Source organism: Drosophila mauritiana, chromosome 2R (assembly GCF_004382145.1).
Source record: "Drosophila mauritiana strain mau12 chromosome 2R, ASM438214v1, whole genome shotgun sequence".
Taxonomy (NCBI): Eukaryota; Metazoa; Arthropoda; class Insecta; order Diptera; family Drosophilidae; genus Drosophila; species Drosophila mauritiana.
In genome coordinates this window covers 6,239,439-6,258,463 of record NC_046668.1, presented here as the reverse complement: position 1 = coordinate 6,258,463, position 19,025 = coordinate 6,239,439, and the positions used below count along the sequence as shown (strand labels likewise).

General features: G+C 44.9%; 7 protein-coding genes across 11 annotated transcripts; 2 read left to right on the top strand and 5 right to left on the bottom strand.

Annotated features, from left to right (window-relative positions):
• Nucleotides 1-1,173: 1,173 nt before the first annotated feature.
• On the bottom strand, nt 1,174-3,139 carry LOC117136046 (2-acylglycerol O-acyltransferase 2). The gene is made up of 6 exons (XM_033296689.1): nt 2,968-3,139; nt 2,453-2,550; nt 2,258-2,380; nt 1,861-2,202; nt 1,603-1,802; nt 1,174-1,536 (listed from the first exon to the last, which is right to left on the bottom strand). The coding sequence occupies exons 1-6, from the start codon at nt 3,094-3,096 to the stop codon at nt 1,379-1,381; spliced, it is 1,050 nt and encodes a 349-aa protein (XP_033152580.1). The 5' UTR covers nt 3,097-3,139; the 3' UTR covers nt 1,174-1,378.
• A 744-nt stretch (nt 3,140-3,883) lies between these two features.
• On the bottom strand, nt 3,884-5,447 carry LOC117136805 (diacylglycerol O-acyltransferase 2). Its single transcript, XM_033297870.1, has 6 exons — nt 5,223-5,447; nt 5,065-5,162; nt 4,871-5,002; nt 4,463-4,804; nt 4,206-4,405; nt 3,884-4,147 (listed from the first exon to the last, which is right to left on the bottom strand). The coding sequence occupies exons 1-6, from the start codon at nt 5,349-5,351 to the stop codon at nt 3,990-3,992; spliced, it is 1,059 nt and encodes a 352-aa protein (XP_033153761.1). The 5' UTR covers nt 5,352-5,447; the 3' UTR covers nt 3,884-3,989.
• Nucleotides 5,448-6,079: 632 nt separating this feature from the next.
• Nucleotides 6,080-8,175, bottom strand: LOC117138017 (diacylglycerol O-acyltransferase 2). Of its 4 annotated transcripts, none has more exons than XM_033299821.1 (7): nt 7,706-8,175; nt 7,413-7,600; nt 7,259-7,356; nt 7,072-7,203; nt 6,636-6,977; nt 6,379-6,578; nt 6,080-6,312 (listed from the first exon to the last, which is right to left on the bottom strand). In XM_033299821.1, exons 2-7 carry the CDS (start codon nt 7,539-7,541, stop codon nt 6,155-6,157), a joined length of 1,059 nt encoding a protein of 352 aa, XP_033155712.1. In that variant the 5' UTR covers nt 7,542-7,600; nt 7,706-8,175; the 3' UTR covers nt 6,080-6,154. The 4 variants fall into 4 exon arrangements, with proteins under 4 accessions (XP_033155712.1, XP_033155713.1, XP_033155714.1 ...); XM_033299822.1 differs by having other exon boundaries at nt 7,987-8,175; XM_033299823.1 differs by having other exon boundaries at nt 7,997-8,175.
• Nucleotides 8,176-8,652: 477 nt separating this feature from the next.
• Nucleotides 8,653-12,966, top strand: LOC117137282 (tyrosine-protein kinase receptor torso). Of its 2 annotated transcripts, none has more exons than XM_033298654.1 (14): nt 8,653-9,341; nt 9,410-9,640; nt 9,818-10,055; nt 10,114-10,196; nt 10,253-10,421; nt 10,493-10,783; nt 10,855-11,190; nt 11,248-11,419; nt 11,475-11,973; nt 12,041-12,135; nt 12,191-12,313; nt 12,374-12,511; nt 12,568-12,741; nt 12,802-12,966. In XM_033298654.1, exons 1-14 carry the CDS (start codon nt 9,189-9,191, stop codon nt 12,854-12,856), a joined length of 2,757 nt encoding a protein of 918 aa, XP_033154545.1. In that variant the 5' UTR covers nt 8,653-9,188; the 3' UTR covers nt 12,857-12,966. The 2 variants fall into 2 exon arrangements, with proteins under 2 accessions (XP_033154545.1, XP_033154544.1); XM_033298653.1 differs by having other exon boundaries at nt 8,654-9,341; nt 10,493-10,798.
• A 264-nt stretch (nt 12,967-13,230) lies between these two features.
• On the top strand, nt 13,231-14,647 carry LOC117137283. Its single transcript, XM_033298655.1, has one exon. The coding sequence runs from the start codon at nt 13,243-13,245 to the stop codon at nt 14,302-14,304; it is 1,062 nt and encodes a 353-aa protein (XP_033154546.1). The 5' UTR covers nt 13,231-13,242; the 3' UTR covers nt 14,305-14,647.
• A 372-nt stretch (nt 14,648-15,019) lies between these two features.
• Nucleotides 15,020-18,940, bottom strand: LOC117136788 (ubiquinone biosynthesis protein COQ9, mitochondrial). Its single transcript, XM_033297844.1, has 4 exons — nt 18,807-18,940; nt 15,569-16,239; nt 15,300-15,509; nt 15,020-15,239 (listed from the first exon to the last, which is right to left on the bottom strand). The coding sequence occupies exons 1-4, from the start codon at nt 18,865-18,867 to the stop codon at nt 15,201-15,203; spliced, it is 981 nt and encodes a 326-aa protein (XP_033153735.1). The 5' UTR covers nt 18,868-18,940; the 3' UTR covers nt 15,020-15,200.
• Nucleotides 16,547-18,766, bottom strand: LOC117136787 (glomulin). Its single transcript, XM_033297843.1, has one exon. The coding sequence runs from the start codon at nt 18,535-18,537 to the stop codon at nt 16,630-16,632; it is 1,908 nt and encodes a 635-aa protein (XP_033153734.1). The 5' UTR covers nt 18,538-18,766; the 3' UTR covers nt 16,547-16,629.
• Nucleotides 18,941-19,025: the final 85 nt, after the last annotated feature.

The following is a 19,025-nucleotide window of genomic DNA, read 5'->3' as shown; positions in this document are numbered from 1 at the left end:
AAGCCCCAGAATCAAAGCCAATAGCACGCCACTGCTATACGTACATATATTTGTAATTGTGAGATATATAGGTATTGTAATTAGTCGATTCAATTATGGCGCACTCGCTGGCAGTAATCAGAAACCAGAGCCACTCAAACTCAAACACGAACTTACAACACTGCGCACCACCAGTTGAAGAGCCAAAAGACAGCCACAGCCAACACCAGCAGTTGATTTAGCAACTACGCAATTACATGCAAAGTAAAATGCACTCAGGGATTGATTTAAAACTAAAAACCAAACGAAACGAATACCCAAAAGCAAAAACCAAAAATTAAGAACGATATGAAATTTAGATAAACGACGAATGCGCTTTCCACGAACCACAATCGGCAGCCTGGCTAGTACCTAAAATGAGAAATCAAGTAGAGTTATAGCGAAACACCAAAGTGAGATAGTTTTTGGACATAGGCTCTTATAGGCACCTGCATATGTACATACATATGTCGCAGGCAGTTCGTCCGACAAATATGCCAATTACGTATTTTGTATTGCCTCACCAGCAGAATTTAGGAAAATTAACCAGAGTGTGCTATGGGGTTCACTAAGTTCCCTACCAGCTCTAACAATAATCAGAATCATACTATAGTGTACTCAAACGTTATGCTTGCATGAGAACCACCTTACAGGAGTACAACAATCGGGATTCGCCTGGATAGATATGGTGGCCCATCCTATGGCTTACTCAACTGTTATTGAAAATTCAAAAGCGAAATATTACTCAAGAGAGTCCCAAGTCGAGGAGAATCCAAGTTATGCCAAGTGTTCCTTTCTAAAAAGTATATATTTAGACGAATACTTTTCGTAATATTTGAATATTTGTAGGTAATTCTTAAAGCCAACCCACAAGTACTTAACTAGTAATCTCATTGAATCTTAATATTTCCCCCAACTTTCCCTTCTAATATTGCTATTGCTTAGCGTTAAAAATCGAAATTCGAAAACTAAACCAAACCGAACCGAAAGAAATATAATAAAATATTGACTAAAACTGATTTGTTGCTAAATTAATGAAATTGTACCTTCGAAAGGAATTTTGCGATCGATTCTTTCTAGCGTAGCACCAATTCCTTATAGTTGTTAAATCGGAAACGAGATTAAGAATGATCGTCGTGGCACAAAATGCGAAATTAAGTTAAGTTTTTCCAAAATTCGAGAATCCAGCTCCTTGTTCTTTTTGTATATATAAGTACATACAAGGTAACAAATTTAATTGGTAACTAATAAAAGGAAAAAAACAAAACATGATCTTTCTTTGAATTAGTCTAAAACTGTGTTGCGTTTCAAAAGTTTCCTAAATACTATTAAAAATCACATTCTAAGATACTCTACTGAGTCACTGTATTATCAGTTTGGTCTGCTTTGAGTTTGGAGTGTACTTCTCTTTGTACTCATCGAACATCCTCTCCAGCGCGTCTATCACCTGCCCATGGATCTTGTCCACATATTCGGGATCGGGCGTCTCGCATTTTTCCACATCGATGGGGGAACCAACTGAATTATAGAGATGGGAATGGGGGTTATAAACTATAAGTAAAGGAACAAGCATTTGGCACTCACCAACTTGGACAATACGTCGTCGATGGGGCAGAATGCCATAGTTGTAGTTGAAGATACCTCGACCCTTGGGAAGAAGCGGTGAAATGCCTGTGAATTTCTTGACCACATTCTGGAAGCGACGCAGCGAGGAGTCCGGAGGATTTGCCACCTGATCAAATATGTCCACCTCGCCAAAGGACAACGAGGGCACAATCGACGACCTAGCAAAGCAAAGGAATGAATCAATTGATCCTTATAATTTATGAGCTCCTCACTAACCCGGTTCGAACAGCCATTTTGACGAAACCCTTCCTATTCTTCAACGTTAAAATGTACTGTCCCGGATGAGAGTCCATGGCTTCCTTGGCCCCACCAACAAGTACGGCCACCGCATTGGATGTGAAACCATCCAAGTTATCCTTGTGCTTGGGATCATTTGACTTGCTGAGTAAATAGGCCAGGGATTCCTTGGAAACCGATACCATGCCCCACCAGCGCACTATGTCCCGCAGAAAAGGCGTCTTGAAGTGATGGTCCAGGGTGGCGATCTTGGGTCGAACTTGCGGGAAAAGGGATAGCCAGTTGCCGATGTCCAGGCTCATGTTAATGCAAGTTCCAGTTCTAGCGGTGCAATCAAAATGTGATAAGATATAGAAATCAGTTGATCTATAGTTACCCAAGTATTCCGTGTGGAAAGCTTGCTACGATATAGTTTCTGTTGGGAGGCAGCTCCGCGGTTTTCACAAGTTCGACGGGGAAATAGTTTCGATATCTTCGATTACTGCGGTAGAATAACCAGCTGGGGAATGGGGAAAATTAGTGGGGGCTATTATCTCCTCAGCAATCGGGATAGTCGAGTTTCAGCACTTACCCATTACCTTCCATAATGCCGTAATTTCTTTTATAATCCAAATAAATTTTTACAAAATAGATAAGAAGCAGACTACGCACAAACATTTCGCCGTAGTACTTGAAAATATGAAAGAAAGATACAAATTGTTAGTGCTTTCTTAAATACAGTGTAAGTAGTTATTATTATTATAATTTAAACTGTATGCTGACACGAAATTCTCAAGCTATTTCTATTTAAGAATTTCGATCTCAAAATCTAACCAGGATCGAATCGTGCTTAGCTTACGCAGATCGAGAACGAAACATTCTCAGAATGCAAATGATTTTAATCTTATTTGTCTCTTTCAAAATCTTAAATCCGATACCGATTGCGTGTAAATCGATCAACATTGAGATCGTTTTTGTCTCGAAATCAAAAAGCTATCTTTTAATGATAATGATAATACTCAGTGGTACGCTGATCACGACCGATCTCGGGTTTTTGTCCTTCTCATTTTTTCTGTGTGTAATATCCAATTTGCTCTGAATGATTACCAGCAGGATAGCGACGGCGAGGCAGGACGATATGGGCAGCGTGAAGAAGGTATAGGTGAAGAACGACGTAACCAGGGTCTGGAGCCGCCGTTCCAGCGGAACCCAGAGAGGAGCCCATTCGATTGTCATGTTCAGTTCAACCGATCTTCAACACAAGAAGCGACTATTTCGACGAGTGTCCAGCGACTGAGCGATGGGGTATCAGCACACACAAATTCCAGTGTGTAACATGGGGTACTTGTCCTTATCAATGTGACGCCTCTTCGGAGCGATCCGCAAGTGTCGTTAACAGTTTGAGAACCACACTTAAGTGATAAGCAAATTGATAATTGCCTAAATCCAGACACTAGACATTACACACTAGTTGGGGGGCATGGGTAGATTAGGTCACAACGCAGATGCTCTGAAAAGTAGCCAGGCAAACTCCGATTTATTTGCCCAAATTATAGTCAAATCAGTCTGATAACGGATCTTAAGTGGCTGTAAATATTGATTCGATCTTAGCTGGTTGTTTTCAATCGACGGTGGCTGAATCATATATGTATTGGGAACCCAGTACTATTCCAATGTTTATATGGGTATGCCGGCAAACAGTCATTCCTATCACGATCGATTCTTGACCTTTACTCGAAGAACCAACCTAATGATGAGGTTCCACGTTTTGGCGGTGCTTCGCAACAGTCATTCCATTGTGCGTACCCCAATAGTGCGTTCTGCGATAAGGAATCCAGCCGATTTTGTCGTAGTTTTACTAGAGATCTGTGTCGCTCTTATCAGCCGAGTGTTTCATTCACAAAAGTGCTGATTCACGCAGACTTTGTTACATCGAACTGAAATGATATTGTAACTACTGTGAGCATGCACATTTCTTTATTTGCAATGAGTAATCAACTTGAAATGAGATAACCAGTTTAAATTCAATTAAAAAGCTCGTTGCTATTTCAATACTATTTCAATAGGAATATTTGTATCAACATGATTTAATGCAGTGGATGGAACAGTACTCTCTATCCACTTTAAAACTAGTGAACAACTAGAGTGGCACTCTTCGAATTCTCCAAGTACTTGTCTTTGTACTGATCGAATAACTTCTCCAGCGCATCAATGACCTGTCCATGAACTTTGTCCACATACTCCGAGTCTGGCTGCTCGTTCTTTACAACATCGATGGGAGCACCAACTGGGAATTAAAATATTATTAACACTTATTTGTATTAATTATAGAATGAAGAACTTACCAACTTGGACAATGCGTCGTCGGAATGGCAGGAAGCCAAAGGTGTAGTTGAAGAATCCACGGCCCACAGGAATCAGCGGAGAGACTCCGGTCAGCTTCTTTACAAAGTCCTGGAACCGGCGGAGCAGCGAGTTGGGGGGATTGGCCACCTGATCGAAAATGTCCACCTCTCCGAAGGAAAATGAAGGAACAATCGATGAGCTGAAACCAGGACATATGTCAATGGGAATTTAAATTACACCTGAAACCATTACTTACCCCGTTCGAATGGCCATTCGCACGAAGCCCTTCCTATTCTTCAAGGTTAAAATGTACTGTCCAGGATGAGAGTCCATGGCTTCCTGCGCCCCACCAACCAGAATGGCCACCGCATTGGAGGTGAATCCATCCCGATTGTCCTTGTGCTTGGGATCATTTGACTTCCTGAGCATGCGGATCAGCGCCTCCTTGGACACTGATACCAGACCCCAGCAGCGGAGGACCTCACGCATGAACGGAACATGGAAATGCTGATCCAGAGTGCCCAGTTTGGGACGCACTTGGGGGAATAGCTCCAGCCACTTGGAGATTTCCAAGCCCATGTTAATGCCAATGCCTGTGCTACAATACAAATCAGTGTCTATTTATATTCGAACGATTAGATTGGCTATCTGTCAAGTTGCTTACCCCAGAATTCCGTGGGGAAAGCTGGCCAAGATGTAGTTCTTAGTAGCTGGCAGCTCGGCTGTTTTCACCAGCTCCACGGGAAAGTAATCGCGATAGTGGCGATGCAAAGGGTTGGTGCGTGTTATCATCCAGCTGAGCGAGGTATGTACACAGCGATATAATCTTACAGAGAGTTTCGTTAGTACTGGACTTACCCATTGCCATCCACAACGGATTGGGTTTTCTTGTGGTGCACAAAGACGTAGGCCAAGTAAGTTACCATCAGGCTGCGCACCAAAAGACCTCCGTAGATCTGAAAGGAAACTCGTGTTCTGTAATTCTCATGCATATGACTAAATGGTTGGTGTTTTACCAGTGATCCAGCTACCAAAAGGAAGGAAACTGACAAAAGTATCAGAAGCATGGAGGTGAAAAAGGCCGTGACCAGTATCTGCATTCGGCGTTCCAGAGGAACCCGCAGTGGTGCCCACTCGATTTTCATGTCTGCTGTGTTCCAAAAATTCCCAAAAAACTCCACCAGCTGCTCTTTCGACTGTTCTCCCACGACTGAATGATATGGAAGCCAGCGTTGACCATCGCTGTACTAGCCCCTGTACTAGACTTATACTTATCCTTATCGGCTTTCGGCTTCATGCAGGGCGCCCGCATTACCTGCTAATCACAAACCAACTAACCAGTCAGTAGTACTTTGTGTGGGGCTGATGGGAATTTGCGATTGGAATGATGAAGATTATAAAGTCGGCCTGCAATCGCCGTCTGGGTGCAAAGGTATGCGGCGATTCCTGGGAGATTACCCACTTTCAATAGCACTATGATTCAATTAGCACTTTATGTTGTGGGTCGTATATCTTCAAACTAAGTGATAAGCTGTGTTATTTGTATACTACAAACAGCGAATAGCGATTATCGGATTAAGTTGTATGCTAGTATGATGAAATAATTGCTATTTAACTGAAGGCTGTAGTTTAAAATTCAAAAAAACTGGTTTAACAGAGATTATTATTAGGAGAGATTATTTCCCTATAGATCAATTAATAAATCGTAGTTATTCATTTTAAATTGAACGCCAATTTCATGTGATCGTTGATCAACACTGTTTGCCGTCTTATCGATAAATAATAGCTGTATAGCGATAGCTGCTTTTTCAAAGTTTCGTTAACTTCCCGTCGTTTTAAAAAGCTTGTGCGGCAAATAAAATAAAAACCCTGATAAAATTAGTAATTTTTTATATTAAATGCTTATAAAGCACTTATTTGATCACATTGTTTGACAATAACTTCTCGACTAGTGTATAATCAGCTTGTCCTGCTTAGAGTTCGGTATGTACTGATCCTTGTACTTGGCGAACATCTTCTCCAGGTCCTCAATGACCTGTTTGTGTATCTTATCCACATAGGCTGCGTCTGGTTGATCGCTCTGAACCACGTCGATTGGAGCGCCAACTGAAATATTGAAAAGTTTATTTAAATCATTTAATGATTCGGCATTTAAATGAACTGGGGACTCACCAACTTGCACAATGCGTCGACGGTTGGGCAGAAAGCCAAAGGAGTAGTTGAAGATACCGCGGCCAACGGGAATCAGCGGAGATATCCCCGTAATCCTCTTTACAAAGTCTTGGAAGCGACGAACCCGAGAGTTCGGTGGATTGGCCACCTGATCCAGGATGTCCACCTCGCCAAAGGAAAACGTGGGCACAATAGAAGACCTAAAATGATGATAGACAATTAAAAATGCCTTTTAGTTTTATTCGATTTCTACCTACCCTGTTCTAATGGCCATTTTAACGAATCCCTTGCGGTTCTTCAGTGTCAATATATATTTGCCGGGGTGCGAGTCCAGTGCCTCCTGGGCACCACCCACCAGAATAGCCACCGCATTGGAGGTGAACCCATCCCGATTGTCCTTGTGCTTGGGATCGTTTGATTTGGTTAGCAGGTAAACTAAGGCATCCTTGGAAACCGACACCAGGCCCCAAGATCTCAGGAGACCACGCACGATGGGCGTCAGGAAGTTTTGATCCAAAGTGGCCACCTTGGGCCTCACCTGCGGGAACAGTTTCAGCCACTTGGAGATGTCCAGACCCATGTTGATGGAAATGCCGGTCCTATCAGGGTTTCAATATGTGCATAAGTAGGTATACAAATGTTTCGTCACCTAAGCAAGCATCGATAAGATTGACTATCAGTCAACAAGCTTACCCCAAAATTCCGTGCGGAAAACTGGCCAAAATGTAGTTCTTATTCGGCGGCAGCTCTGCGGTTTTGACCAGCTGTACGGGAAAGTAGTCCCGATAGTGCCGAAACAGCCAATTGTTGCGGCTAATCTTCCATCTAAAATGGATTATTTTAGCTTTAAGTGTTCTTATAGGGATTTCATGACGCCTACCCATTACCATCCATAATGGAGTGGGTTCTCCTGTGATTCGCATAGACATAGACCAAATAGATGACCATAATGGTGCGCCACAAAAGGCTTCCATAGTACTGGAAGAGAATGCTTTACTTTTGAACATATTCGAACACTAGTTGATGGTATTTACCAGCACGGCAGCAACGAAGAAATAGGATCCAAAGGAGAGTACCATAAAGGAGAGGATGAGGAAGGCCATGGCAAACGTCTGGCGACGCCGTTCCATGGGAACCCCTATGGGAGCCCATTCGATTTTCATGGTGTCAGTGATCTCGAACTCGGAAAGTTGAACTGCTTGGTAGCACGGTCCTCCGGCGACTGAAAAATGGAAATGTCCAATGTTTAGTTACCATTTCTTATCCTTATCAGTATCCGTCGATGGCGCGAGTGCACAGCTATCGGTTAGAGTTGTTAAAAAAATACCTCCGACTTAATGGCTATTCGCTTGGGGTGTTTAAAAATTCGAGCAATCAAGATAATGACTTGTTCGATATGGACGTCTGGCTAGAATGGCGATATGATCTAATATGATATGATCTTATCATTGCCAACAACAGCCGGTTTTTACGTTTGTCCGATAATTGTGATCACATATATATAATTATTGTTTTGATATTTCAATTGCAACTGGTTTGAATGCCTTCAGAAAGAGAACGAAGCTGTTTACAAGCTCCTCAGTTTAATTGAATGGTGATAAAACTAACTGGGAGTTACTCGTATTGCTTTTGATCAGATCCACCGAGTTGGCCTAGTATCACAGGCTAATTAGCTTAAACTTGTAAAGCTTTAATAAACTAGACGCTCCCATATAAATGTATAATTAACGATTAGGGGAGGGCATTGCAAATGTTTACACACGTAATGGATCGTTATCGCGTTTGAGGAGCAGAACCGACGACGCGAGCGTGCAATATTTAACTAAACAAGCGAGTGGCACTGAAAAGTCAGAGAGCAATGCTCGAGATTCCCATGTGAGTGTTTCGAGTACTCGAATGCGATGCAACAATTGAGTCACCGACGTAATCGAGCGTTCTATACGAATAACCTGAATCAGAGGCAGCTAAGGTCATGTGCATTTGCAAGTCGCTAAAAGGAAATACCTGTATTGTCAGCTCTGTTCCAATTGAAATGGAATCGAGGAAAGTATGCTCACGCAAAACCTACAATGTGGGCGAAATTAGCATAGTTGTTTTTGGCTTAGTTTCGAATATTGGCGCCCAACATGGTTTCTAGGGATGGAAGCAACCAGCAATGCATTCTCATTTATCGGTTTGCTGCAATGCACGCTCTTTTGGCGCAACAGATTATAGAAGATTGAAACACATACGTAGTTGGTGGTATCACTAATGAAAATTGGCAAGAGTTATCTGAATTTAATGTTCTATTGTAACCATTTGCCCAAGGGAATGCCAAGTGATTGCCCAATCCCAAGCCCTGGCGCTACGATGACGGAGTAGCGATCCAAATTTTTGCATTTCAAATGACCCCTAGTCCAATCCCATCCATACGATCCAGTACAATACGATGCAGTGAAGAGGTGAACAACAAATCAAAACAAAATAGCGCAAAATATATTCAGCGAGTCCGCCGCTTCTCATCATTCCTCCTTCTTCGTCGGTTTCTACCATCGCATTTTGGGCCTCAGTTTCTAAGTTCTTCAGTTCAGCAAGATAATCCGAGAAGGTCGGCGGTATTGATCTCGAAAGCTGGGATCCAGAAACTAAGTATTCGAATTTGCTGTGTTATTGAGTGTTGAATACTTGGGGTAGACCGCACGCTTGAATTAAAGTGCGTGGTGGCAAAAGTGCAATAAACTTTAAGTCGGTTTTAAACAAATACACATTTTATTCCAACACACACACACAACGAAGAACTAAAGAAGGTTTTCGAAAGCAGAACAAGGAAAATGCTGATTTTCTATGCGAAGTACGCATTTATCTTCTGGTTTTTCGTGGGCAGCAATCAAGGTGAAATGTTGCTAATGGACAAAATCTCCCACGATAAGACGCTCCTCAACGTCACCGCTTGCACCCAGAATTGCCTGGAAAAAGGCCAAATGGTAAGTTTACCACACTTGGAAAGTTCGCGCAGTCCATAACCAATAGTGCATGCTTCATTTCTCGACAGGATTTCCGTAGCTGCTTAAAGGACTGCAGACATAATGAGACATTTCCCGGAGCTTTACGCAAGGTGCAGGAAAACTACCAGATGAACATGATCTGCCGCACGGAGTCGGAAATCGTTTTCCAAATAGATTGGGTGCAGCACAGCAGGGAAACCGAGCCGGCTCCAAATGCCACATACATAATCCGGGTGGATGCTGTCAAGGACAACAACAAAGAGACTACGCTTTACCTGGTCAGATATTAGATGTACACTACTTACTATTTACTATTTAATGGTATTTTAACATTTTATTTGATGCATCTTTCTAGAGAAAGATGTACTATGTAGTCATCAAGACCTAATGATACGTATTATAAGTAGTTTTACTCACAAGATCGCTCTTTTCCATTCCATTATATTTGCTTTCAGTCTGATGATAACTTTCTCATCTTGCCGGGCTTGGAGTCCAACTCCAGCCACAACATCACCGCCCTGGCGATGCACGGAGATGGCAGCTACTCGCTGATAGCGAAGGACCAGACCTTCGCCACCCTCATCCGAGGCTATCAGCCCAGCAAAATGGGAGCAGTGAATCTGCTGCGGTTTGTCCCCCAGCCGGACGACGTGCATCACATTGCTGCCGAGATTGAGTGGAAGCCATCGGCGGGTGAGTAGCTCCATCAGTTTAACCAATCAACGAACTATACCCTACTTTCATATTCCAGAGAGCAACTGCTACTTCGACATGGTGTCGTATTCAACCAACAGCGTGAATATGGACGAGCCACTGGAGGTGCAGTTCCGGGATGTGAGTATGCCATGACGCCCCTGCAATGCCAGAGAATACCTAATCTTTTCCTGCAGCGCAAAAAGCTGTACAGGCACACGGTGGATAACTTGGAGTTTGACAAACAGTACCATGTAGGCGTGAGAACGGTGAACATAATGAATCGACTGGAGAGCGATCTGCAGTGGCTGCCAATCGCAGCTCCAAGCTGCTTAGATTGGTATCCCTATAACTACACACTCTGCCGTAGGTTCCTTGACTGTCCTATATAATAATACTAATAATAATAATAATAATATTGTTCCATCCTTTAATAGCTCCCCATAAGCCAGAGAATCTTACTGTGACCCAGAAGCAGTATCTGCCAAATATCTTGGCCCTGAACATCACCTGGGCGCGTCCCAAATACCTGCCGGATAACTATACACTTCACATCTTTGATCTGTTCAAAGGAGGTACTGAACTCAACTATACACTTGACCAAAACAGAAGCCACTTCTATGTACCCAAGATCACGGTACTGGGTTCCCATTTCGAAGTACATTTGGTGGCCCAGTCGGCAGGCGGTAAAAACGTATCCGGCTTGACGCTGGACAAGGTTCCTCGAGGTGTGTTGCTGAGCGGTACGTACGCTGAAGGAAATGAAATATTTAGACAACCACTTCCATCCATTAAACAGAGGGCAACGTGGTCAAGCTGGTACTCTTCATTATCGTGCCAATATGCTGCATTTTGATGCTGTGCTCCCTGACGTTCTGCAGACGAAATCGTTCGGAGGTTCAAGCGCTACAAATGGAGGCTAAGGACGCGAAGGCCAGTGAATTTCATCTCTCCCTGATGGACAGCAGTGGGCTGCTGGTCACCCTCTCGGCCAACGAGAGCCTGGAAGTAATGGACGAGCTGGAGGTGGAGCCACACTCGGTGCTCCTCCAGGATGTCCTCGGCGAGGGAGCCTTTGGCTTGGTGCGACGTGGAGTTTACAAGAAACGCCAAGTGGCTGTCAAGTTGCTGAAAGGTTGTACCATTTTGTATTGAAATCCTTGAATAATTCATTGGATTTTTGTTCTCACAGATGAACCAAATGACGAGGACGTATATGCGTTCAAGTGCGAAATTCAGATGCTCAAGGCCGTGGGCAAGCATCCAAATATTGTGGGTATCGTGGGATACTCGACTCGTTTTAGCAACCAGATGATGTTGCTAATTGAATACTGCAGCCTTGGAAGCCTGCAGAACTTTTTACGGTAAGTTCTTTTTATACATAATCGACAACTAATGATCCTATAATGTTTTACTTAGTGAGGAGTGGAAGTACAGGCAGGAGCAAAACGCAATTGGACTTAAGAAGAACCTTGAACAGAACATTGACAACCGACGGTTTAACCGACTCCCTCGCAATTCCATCCATGATCGCATAGAGGACATCAACAGCTCGATGCTGTCCACTGTGGAAGAGGAGAGTGAATCGGATCAAACGCACTCAAGTCGTTGTGAGACCTACACCCTCACCCGAATCACCAATGCAGCCGACAACAAGGGCTATGGCCTGGAGGACATTGAAAACATCGGTGGCAGTTACATTCCCAAAGACGCGAAAGATCCGAAGGACCAGTCAAAACGGAAGCTAAAGCCGCAGCTCAAGAAAGACTCCAAGCAGGATTTCAAATCGGACAGCAAGAAGCGAATCTTTGAGAACAAGGAATACTTTGATTGCCTCGACTCATCGGATACGAAGCCCAGAATACCACTGAAATACGCAGATTTGCTAGACATCGCCCAACAGGTGGCGGTGGGAATGGTAGCCTACATCTACTCCATTCCTAAATGTAATTAAAAAGCGTAACATGTGTTATTTGCCATTTTAGGAATTTCTGGCCCAAAACAAGGTAGTGCATCGAGATCTGGCAGCCCGGAATGTGCTAATCTCCGTAGACCGCAGCATCAAGATAGCAGATTTTGGGTGGGTATCTCTGAAACTCCAGTGATTTGAGAAGTTATTTTGTATTTCTTTTTAGACTTAGTCGAGATGTGTATCATGAGAACGTGTACCGAAAGTCCGGAGGAAGTGGCAAGCTGCCCATCAAGTGGCTCGCGCTGGAGTCCCTCACCCATCAGGTGTACACCAGCCAGAGCGATGTGTAAGTATATATTTAAGTTAAATCCGAAGCGATTTTGTGGCTGATGTCTTACCCTCTTAGTTGGTCCTTTGGTGTGCTGCTCTATGAGATCACCACTCTCGGTGGAATGCCATACCCGTCGGTGTCTCCCAGTGATCTCTTGCAGCTACTTCGACAAGGTCATCGGATGAAGCGACCGGAGGGATGTACGCAGGAAATGTGGGTATCAGTGCTTAGCGAAGTACACAATTGTTGAACACATTTGCTTAACTCAGGTTTTCACTGATGGAAAGCTGCTGGAGCTCCGTGCCATCACACAGGCCAACATTTTCCGCCCTTAAACACAGACTTGGTGGCATGATTTTGGCCACTAACGATGTTCCAGAAAGGCTGAAACAACTGCAAGCGGCAAACGAGTCGAAATCAAAGTCATGTGACGTTCTGAACAGGTAAGTAAACTACATAAAAAACCAATTCTTTAAGTTATTTTCCTACCTTTTTCAATTTAGTAAAGTGGAGCAAGTGCCAAGCCAGGAAGAGCTGTACCTAGAACCTTTAAATTAATCTTCATTGCTTTAAGAGAATGATGAACGAGTGCAATACATTCTAAATTCGAGTTCCAATTCAGACAATGCTATGCGGCAGATAATCTTACATAGCAATAAACATTAAAGCTAGCCTAAGAAAAATATGAACTATTTTTTATAAGAACAACCAAGATATTTATAGAGCAAACTTCTAGCAGTGCCCTTTATGTCATCAATCTTCGTGCCAGTTGCTCGTTGAAACCGACAATTTCAAAATGTTTGTGCCTCCTTGCGGCTTAGGTTTCGAAAGAATGTCGTTTATTTGGGCTCCAATCAGCATCATTTTTGAAAATTCCAAATTGAAAGTCGGTCCAAGCTGGCTTGTTTACAGTGTTTCAATTCTACCTCTGGCCACCTCGATCGATGTGCATCCACTGCTGTCGCCTCCGCCGGACACCATGTCCACCGATTCCCTACAGCTGTCCACACTGCCCGGTGCGCACCATCTCCAGCTGCTGTCCATTGGGCAGTCGGCCCCTCGCCGAGAATCCTTTCATAAGAGGTCCGGATCGGGAGACAAATCCCGATCCCTGCGACACCTTGCCACCGCGCTGGCTGGAGGTTAATCGACGGGTTATATTCGCCTTGGCGAATAGATTATGTCGATCTCCAGAGGCAGCTCATTATATTTTGCTTCGCCTGCTGTATGCCAACTATAGAAAAGTGATGATGATATCCAGAAAACGAAGGAGATACAAGGTGCCACTAAGTGGGTTTCCAGATCAGGATTTGTTCAGCGCTAGCGCACATTTCGATAGCAATGGTTACCTGTCCGATCCCATGGCTCCCGAAACTCTGGGAAAGCTACTCCACATGATGCAGGACTACATCCTTCGGTTGAGGGCGCTGAATCGCAAGTACAAGTGGTGTGGCAACGGCAAGGACTTTGGAGATGTATTGCTCCTATTGGGAGAGCAAGACGAACTGGTAAGATTGTTAAGAGATCTCTTCGGAGACAGCGATGTTGTGTCCATTCCAAAGCTCCTCAGCGCGCTCAGCGAGCTGGAAATCAATCATTTATACGGCAAGTACAAGAAGAAAACCGTTCCCTTCATGGTGAGAAGTATATCCGATCTCTACTCAGAAGTGACGGAACCAAAGAGTCCAGTTTTGATATCACTAGCGCACATAGCCAACAAAACAGTTTCCCCTTATGGGCCAAGCCATCTGAAAAACATCTCGAATTTCAGTCCAAAATCCTTGCCTACGATAGGTAAACACGCACCTCCTATAAGAAGTAAATGTGAAAAATGCATTCCAACATCAAGTACGAATTTAACCCAAGAGTTACAAAATGCCCTCAAAAAATCGAATCTTAAGCAACCACCAGCAGACACTGCTGTGATTTTAAATCCAAATCCAAGAACGTGCAATAGGATACCACAGCAAAGCCACTTCAACAAAACCAAAGGCATCCTTCTATGAACCCTTCAACGCACAGAAGAACTCCACCTAGATGCTCAGCAACGCAGACTCACATCGATTGATGAAGAATGGTCGGATTGCGAGTCCATTACTATAAAAATCAGGATGACCAACTAAGGTAATTTAAGGAAGCCTACCATGGCAGTACCCAGCATTATGATCAGGAAATCTTTAGGCATCTCAAGGCAGTCAACCAAGTGATATGGCAGCTGAACCAAGATGTTTTTATTGGAGCAGTTGTCCGATCCGTTGGTTGAGCTGGAAAGACAGGTGAACTTATTCCCATCGTATCTTCTATGAATGACGAAACAAAGTAACCAATTTCATAAGCTATGATTCAACTTAAACGAAATAAATAAAGTATGAAAAAACGCGTCAGCTTGTTTAACCTTTATTTTATTTACCTAAACCTTAAGTAAACCTCCAATTTCCGTGAGCTGTATCTATGCAAAATCACTTAAGCGTTTCAACTGCAAGTTTGAGGCCACGAAGGTCATGCGCTCGATTAGTCAGCGATTGGACAAAGCCAACTATTCAGAAAATTGGCAACGTTAATATGAAACGCTAATAAAGAAAAAAACTTTAAAAATTATGAACACATTCCCGTTTCCCCTTTATTTGCAGTTTTAGGCTGCGAATATCAGCAAAGTGAGAAAAATCGAGAATATATCTAACAAAATATTTAAAACGAACTTCCCAGAACATACAAGTAAGCTTAAAACTGTCATTGGGTGTTTTATAGGGTGTACTTATATGCACATATATACATATGGACCTAAGGTAAGCATAGGTGTAGATCTTTAAGGGCTAGCAGAACCGTTCCCACTAGAATTATTAATCTTTGGACTGCGTGTGGCACTCAAGGCATCGGATCCCGACATGGCTTCACTTCCGTGCTAGTTACGATTGTAGCCCAGACCGAGAATATTACGCGCCTAAAATCGATAAGGAAGGATTAAGTGGATCACAAATGCCTTTAATGCTTGGTAACTTACCGTGATGAACGCCGAGTTAAAGGAGCGTTGGAACGTGTGCGTCATGCCCTCTGTCTGGGAGAGCATCATTTGGAGTTGCACAGCCTCGTCCATGCGGGTCTTGAGGAACTCCCAGGTCTGCGCATGTCCTGGGGACTTGTCCTGCAGGAAGTACAACTCGGTCATCTTCATAATGGTCGCCAGACCCACACGTCTCGTGTACCAACCGAACTAGAGAAAGCTCATTGATTAAGTCAGGCATTGTACATACGAGACTATCCGTTACTCACATCCACAGATCGATCTCCGGAGTAGTAGCAGATGTCATCCACCAGGGTGAGCACCTGGGCCAGGGCTGTGGGCGCATGCTGGGGCTGGGCTAATAGGGCCATCGCCTGGGGCCAATGCGTCTTGTAGGGAGTAACCATCTCCAGACGCTGGCGCACGGCTTGTACCAGAAAATCGAGAGGATCCTCCACCTCCTGCTTGCCGCCATCTGTCTTTTGCTGCAGGCTCTCCACCAGCTGGGCGTTGCACTTGCCGTTGAAGTGGGAGACCAGCGCGAAGCCACCCTCGGGGAACATGCCGTGCACCACACTAGGATAGCCACTTTCCTCGGCACCCAGAATGATGGCCTGGCGGGTCCAGCCCTGCTGAGGCACATGCTGCAGGGCGGCGTCCAGGATCTTTGCCCTTATGGCATCCACCTTGGCTTGCTTGGCGTTATCTTCTGGGCCTCTTGACTCTGATCCTGTTGCACCCAGTCCACCACCTCCGCCTGCTTCCTTTTGTGATGCCTTTTCGGCAGCTTGATCAGCCGCATCCCGCTCCCTTTCGCGCTGTTCCTCGCGGGCTCTAAAATCATCTAGATTGGCTGTCTTTTCATCCTTTCCATAACTCCTTGCAATTAAAAAAGTCAATGGTCTCGGCTGCAGTGGAGCCAACCGGGAGCTAGTCGCATCTGCAAGAAGGCGAACCTTTGTAGTAACACCATTTAAGGTTTGAGAAAGCGAGTTTTTTTTATTGCCTAGCTAAATCATATATATGGAATACAAGATCATATTCTATGACTATAAAAATTAGAAAAACACTGCCAGCTAAGGTGTTAAGTACGCACACCTATGTGTACTCCATGTGCAACTGGATTTCAGTGCGCAGATCGCAATGCAAAGCCGGCATCCCTGGCCAGTTAGTTAGCACATCACAACTGGCTCAATTAGTCGGTTAATTATCGCCCCAGCCAAGAACCCCCAGACCACATAGATCAGTTTAAGTTTCGATTTCGTTTTCGGTTCTGTTTACACACAAAGTTTACGTTATCATTTCGCTTTCATTGTGTACAAACTACAAGCTAAGCATTTGATGAATTGGCGACCCGTCGCAGGCGAGCTGACTGTTCGATGATCTCGCTGGCGCGCAGATATAAGGATTGTAGCGTTTCCAAGCTGGTAATGGAACTGGCCAGCACATCGAGCTTCTCCTGCCGTCCAATGTCGGGCAGCTTGCTCTCCGCGTCGCCGCCGGCCATTCCGCTGTTGCTTATGTTGACGGCGAGCATGTTGAGTTGGCGCTGCATTAGTTCATCATCCGAAGCACTCTGACCCTTTTCGACGCGCTCCTTGTACGCCTTGTAATGGGCCATCGAAAAGTTAAGCGCTGTTCCCAGTGGATTCAGCAATTCCTTTTCGATTTCCGGCAGAACCTGCCAGAAGCCAGTCTCATCTTTCTTGTCTCTCGCCGCAAAATAGCGTAGGATATTCAGAGCATGACACAGGCGATCGGAGTGCAGAAGGAGATCGGATTTCACGTCATGCGGCAGCACACAGACGCAGAGCCGCAACATCTCGCGGAAGAGCTTTCCGCTATAAACTTCCGGCATGGGACCGGATTGTCCTAGCGCCTTGTCAACAAGGTCCTTGTACATCCCTCCGAGGTAGCCCATTAGTCCGTCGTGTTGCAATGTCCCCAGCAGATTTTTAAGGATGAGATACTTTCCATGATCATCAAAGGCTAGAATAAATTGCCTGAGCACATGAAGTCCCAACTGCCGAAGTGCGACCTGCGGCGAATAGCCCACAATCTTGCAAAGGGCCTCGCAAAACCGCTTGTGGACATCCAGCTGGAGGGAGCTGGTGGGAACTGAGTGCTGCAAGGTACTCAAAAGATGCTCCACTAATCGAAGACCACAATATTGTAGGGGAGGCTCCTGCTGCCTGAGGAGCACTTCTGCCAGATAGACAATCGTTTCGAATAGGAATAAAGGTGCATATACCTTTGGTGCGTTGGTGGGCAGTTGGTTACCAACGAACAGCGAGTGATAGTACATGGCTACAGCATGCAGCGGAAGTTTCTCCTCGATGAGGAAAACATTCCGGCAACTCATCTCGTAGACGCCTTTCGAGGCATCTAGTTTCCTTTGCCATCTGGCACGCTGTTCCACGAGGTTTAGCAGATAGAACGGATCCCCCAGGAACTGGTTGGCATCCTGAGTCAGGCTTTCCGTAACCTGTTGCACGTAGGATCTTGTTAGGTCCTCCTTGACGCGATTCATCTCCAGCAGGGCCAACGGACGTCCCAACAGCTGGATGAAGAAGCAAGTGAATATGTTGCGTCGGTTGATGCCGCAATCCCTGAAGATTTGGCTGGGTGTCCGCACATCCTGCTGCAGGATTTCATCGCGGAGCGGCTCCCGAAAGAGTCCCACGGTGATGTAGTGAGCCAATAGATCCTCCACCTGTTCGTTTTGCTCTATGAGTCGCGCCTGGGTCTCGTCATAGCCCTCGGAGAGGTATTCGGGCAGGGGCAAATCCTTGAGATGGGTGAAGATGCTATTCAGGCTCCACTCAACGGCCTGCGGTTTGTCACGTCCCTGTCGCTGCAACACCACTTGTAGGGCCCGCAAGTAGGCGCCGAACACATTGATACTGCTGCTCTCCTCCAAGCGCTCCATCAGTTCCAGCATCAGCTCATGCAATGGGGCGTACTTGGCCAGCAGCTTGAGCAGCTCATCAGAGCAGTCGAATAGCTCTGGCTCCTGGGAGTTGACCTCGTCGGAAAGGTTTTCCAAGCACACGTCATGGTAGAGATCCATGGCTATGTGGGGCAGCAGCCGAGTGTTCTTTTCCGATTCCTGGGCACTTTGGAACAACATCCGCACGCCATCGTAAGCTTTTTCCACCAGCAGCTGCTTGATGAGCCGCAGCAAATTCGACGCCTTCGCCGGTTCCCCCATGTCCACCTCCATCTCCTGCTCCTGCATTTTATTTATTTGCTTTATTTTTTCACTGGTTTACCACAATTTTATTGAAAATAGTCGAGAAATCTAAGGCCGCCGGCATTTGACAGTCAGCATTTACACTTCCCTCTACTCGCTCACTCTCCCTCTCTCTCTTTTTCCCCCCTCTCTTTCGCACGCACACACAACTCGATCTCGAACAGCTGATTGTCGTGTTGCGGACTCTCTTTCGTAATGAGCACACGCGGTAAATTCGCGGCTAACAGGTGAATTGGGGAGTTCACACTACTTACTGAGCGGCAGCAGGAGCTTCTGCAGGCGAATAAGCTTGTATAAACAGCGCACGTTTGCCATTTAAGCGGCTTGAAATCGTTGAGGCAATTGAATTCGGTTTGTTTGGCATTCACCAGGAAGCCACTTGGGTTGTGTTGGAAAGCGGCGTGATCCATTGCTGCTGTAGTATTTTTGGTACTTTTGTATACTCTAGTGATTTGGTATATCTTCACTGCTTT

Bases quoted from the DNA above. Each gene is read 5' to 3' on its own strand.
- LOC117136046 (XM_033296689.1), bottom strand. From the start codon at position 3,096: ATGACAATCGAATGGGCTCCTCTCTGGGTTCCGCTGGAACGGCGGCTC. The intron at 2,551-2,967 runs GTAATCATTCAG...CATATTTTCAAG, and splicing joins TCGCCGTCGCTATCCTGCTG to TACTACGGCGAAATGTTTGT. The intron at 2,203-2,257 runs GTAACTATAGAT...TTGCACCGCTAG, and splicing joins TTTCCACACGGAATACTTGG to AACTGGAACTTGCATTAACA.
- LOC117136805 (XM_033297870.1), bottom strand. From the start codon at position 5,351: ATGAAAATCGAGTGGGCACCACTGCGGGTTCCTCTGGAACGCCGAATG. The intron at 5,163-5,222 runs GTAAAACACCAA...GTTTCCTTTCAG, and splicing joins TTTTGGTAGCTGGATCACTG to ATCTACGGAGGTCTTTTGGT. The intron at 4,805-4,870 runs GTAAGCAACTTG...TTTGTATTGTAG, and splicing joins TTTCCCCACGGAATTCTGGG to CACAGGCATTGGCATTAACA.
- LOC117138017 (XM_033299821.1), bottom strand. From the start codon at position 7,541: ATGAAAATCGAATGGGCTCCCATAGGGGTTCCCATGGAACGGCGTCGC. The intron at 6,579-6,635 runs GTAGGTAGAAAT...TCATCATTTTAG, and splicing joins AAAATGGCCATTAGAACAGG to GTCTTCTATTGTGCCCACGT. The intron at 6,313-6,378 runs GTGAGTCCCCAG...TCAATATTTCAG, and splicing joins TCGACGCATTGTGCAAGTTG to TTGGCGCTCCAATCGACGTG.
- LOC117137282 (XM_033298653.1), top strand. From the start codon at position 9,189: ATGCTGATTTTCTATGCGAAGTACGCATTTATCTTCTGGTTTTTCGTG. The intron at 11,191-11,247 runs GTTGTACCATTT...TTGTTCTCACAG, and splicing joins GGCTGTCAAGTTGCTGAAAG to ATGAACCAAATGACGAGGAC. The intron at 12,136-12,190 runs GTGGGTATCTCT...ATTTCTTTTTAG, and splicing joins ATCAAGATAGCAGATTTTGG to ACTTAGTCGAGATGTGTATC.
- LOC117137283 (XM_033298655.1), top strand. From the start codon at position 13,243: ATGTGCATCCACTGCTGTCGCCTCCGCCGGACACCATGTCCACCGATT.
- LOC117136787 (XM_033297843.1), bottom strand. From the start codon at position 18,537: ATGCAGGAGCAGGAGATGGAGGTGGACATGGGGGAACCGGCGAAGGCG.
- LOC117136788 (XM_033297844.1), bottom strand. From the start codon at position 18,867: ATGGCAAACGTGCGCTGTTTATACAAGCTTATTCGCCTGCAGAAGCTC. The intron at 16,240-18,806 runs GTAAGTAGTGTG...GCCTTCTTGCAG, and splicing joins GAAGCTCCTGCTGCCGCTCA to ATGCGACTAGCTCCCGGTTG. The intron at 15,510-15,568 runs GTGAGTAACGGA...AGCTTTCTCTAG, and splicing joins CCGGAGATCGATCTGTGGAT to TTCGGTTGGTACACGAGACG.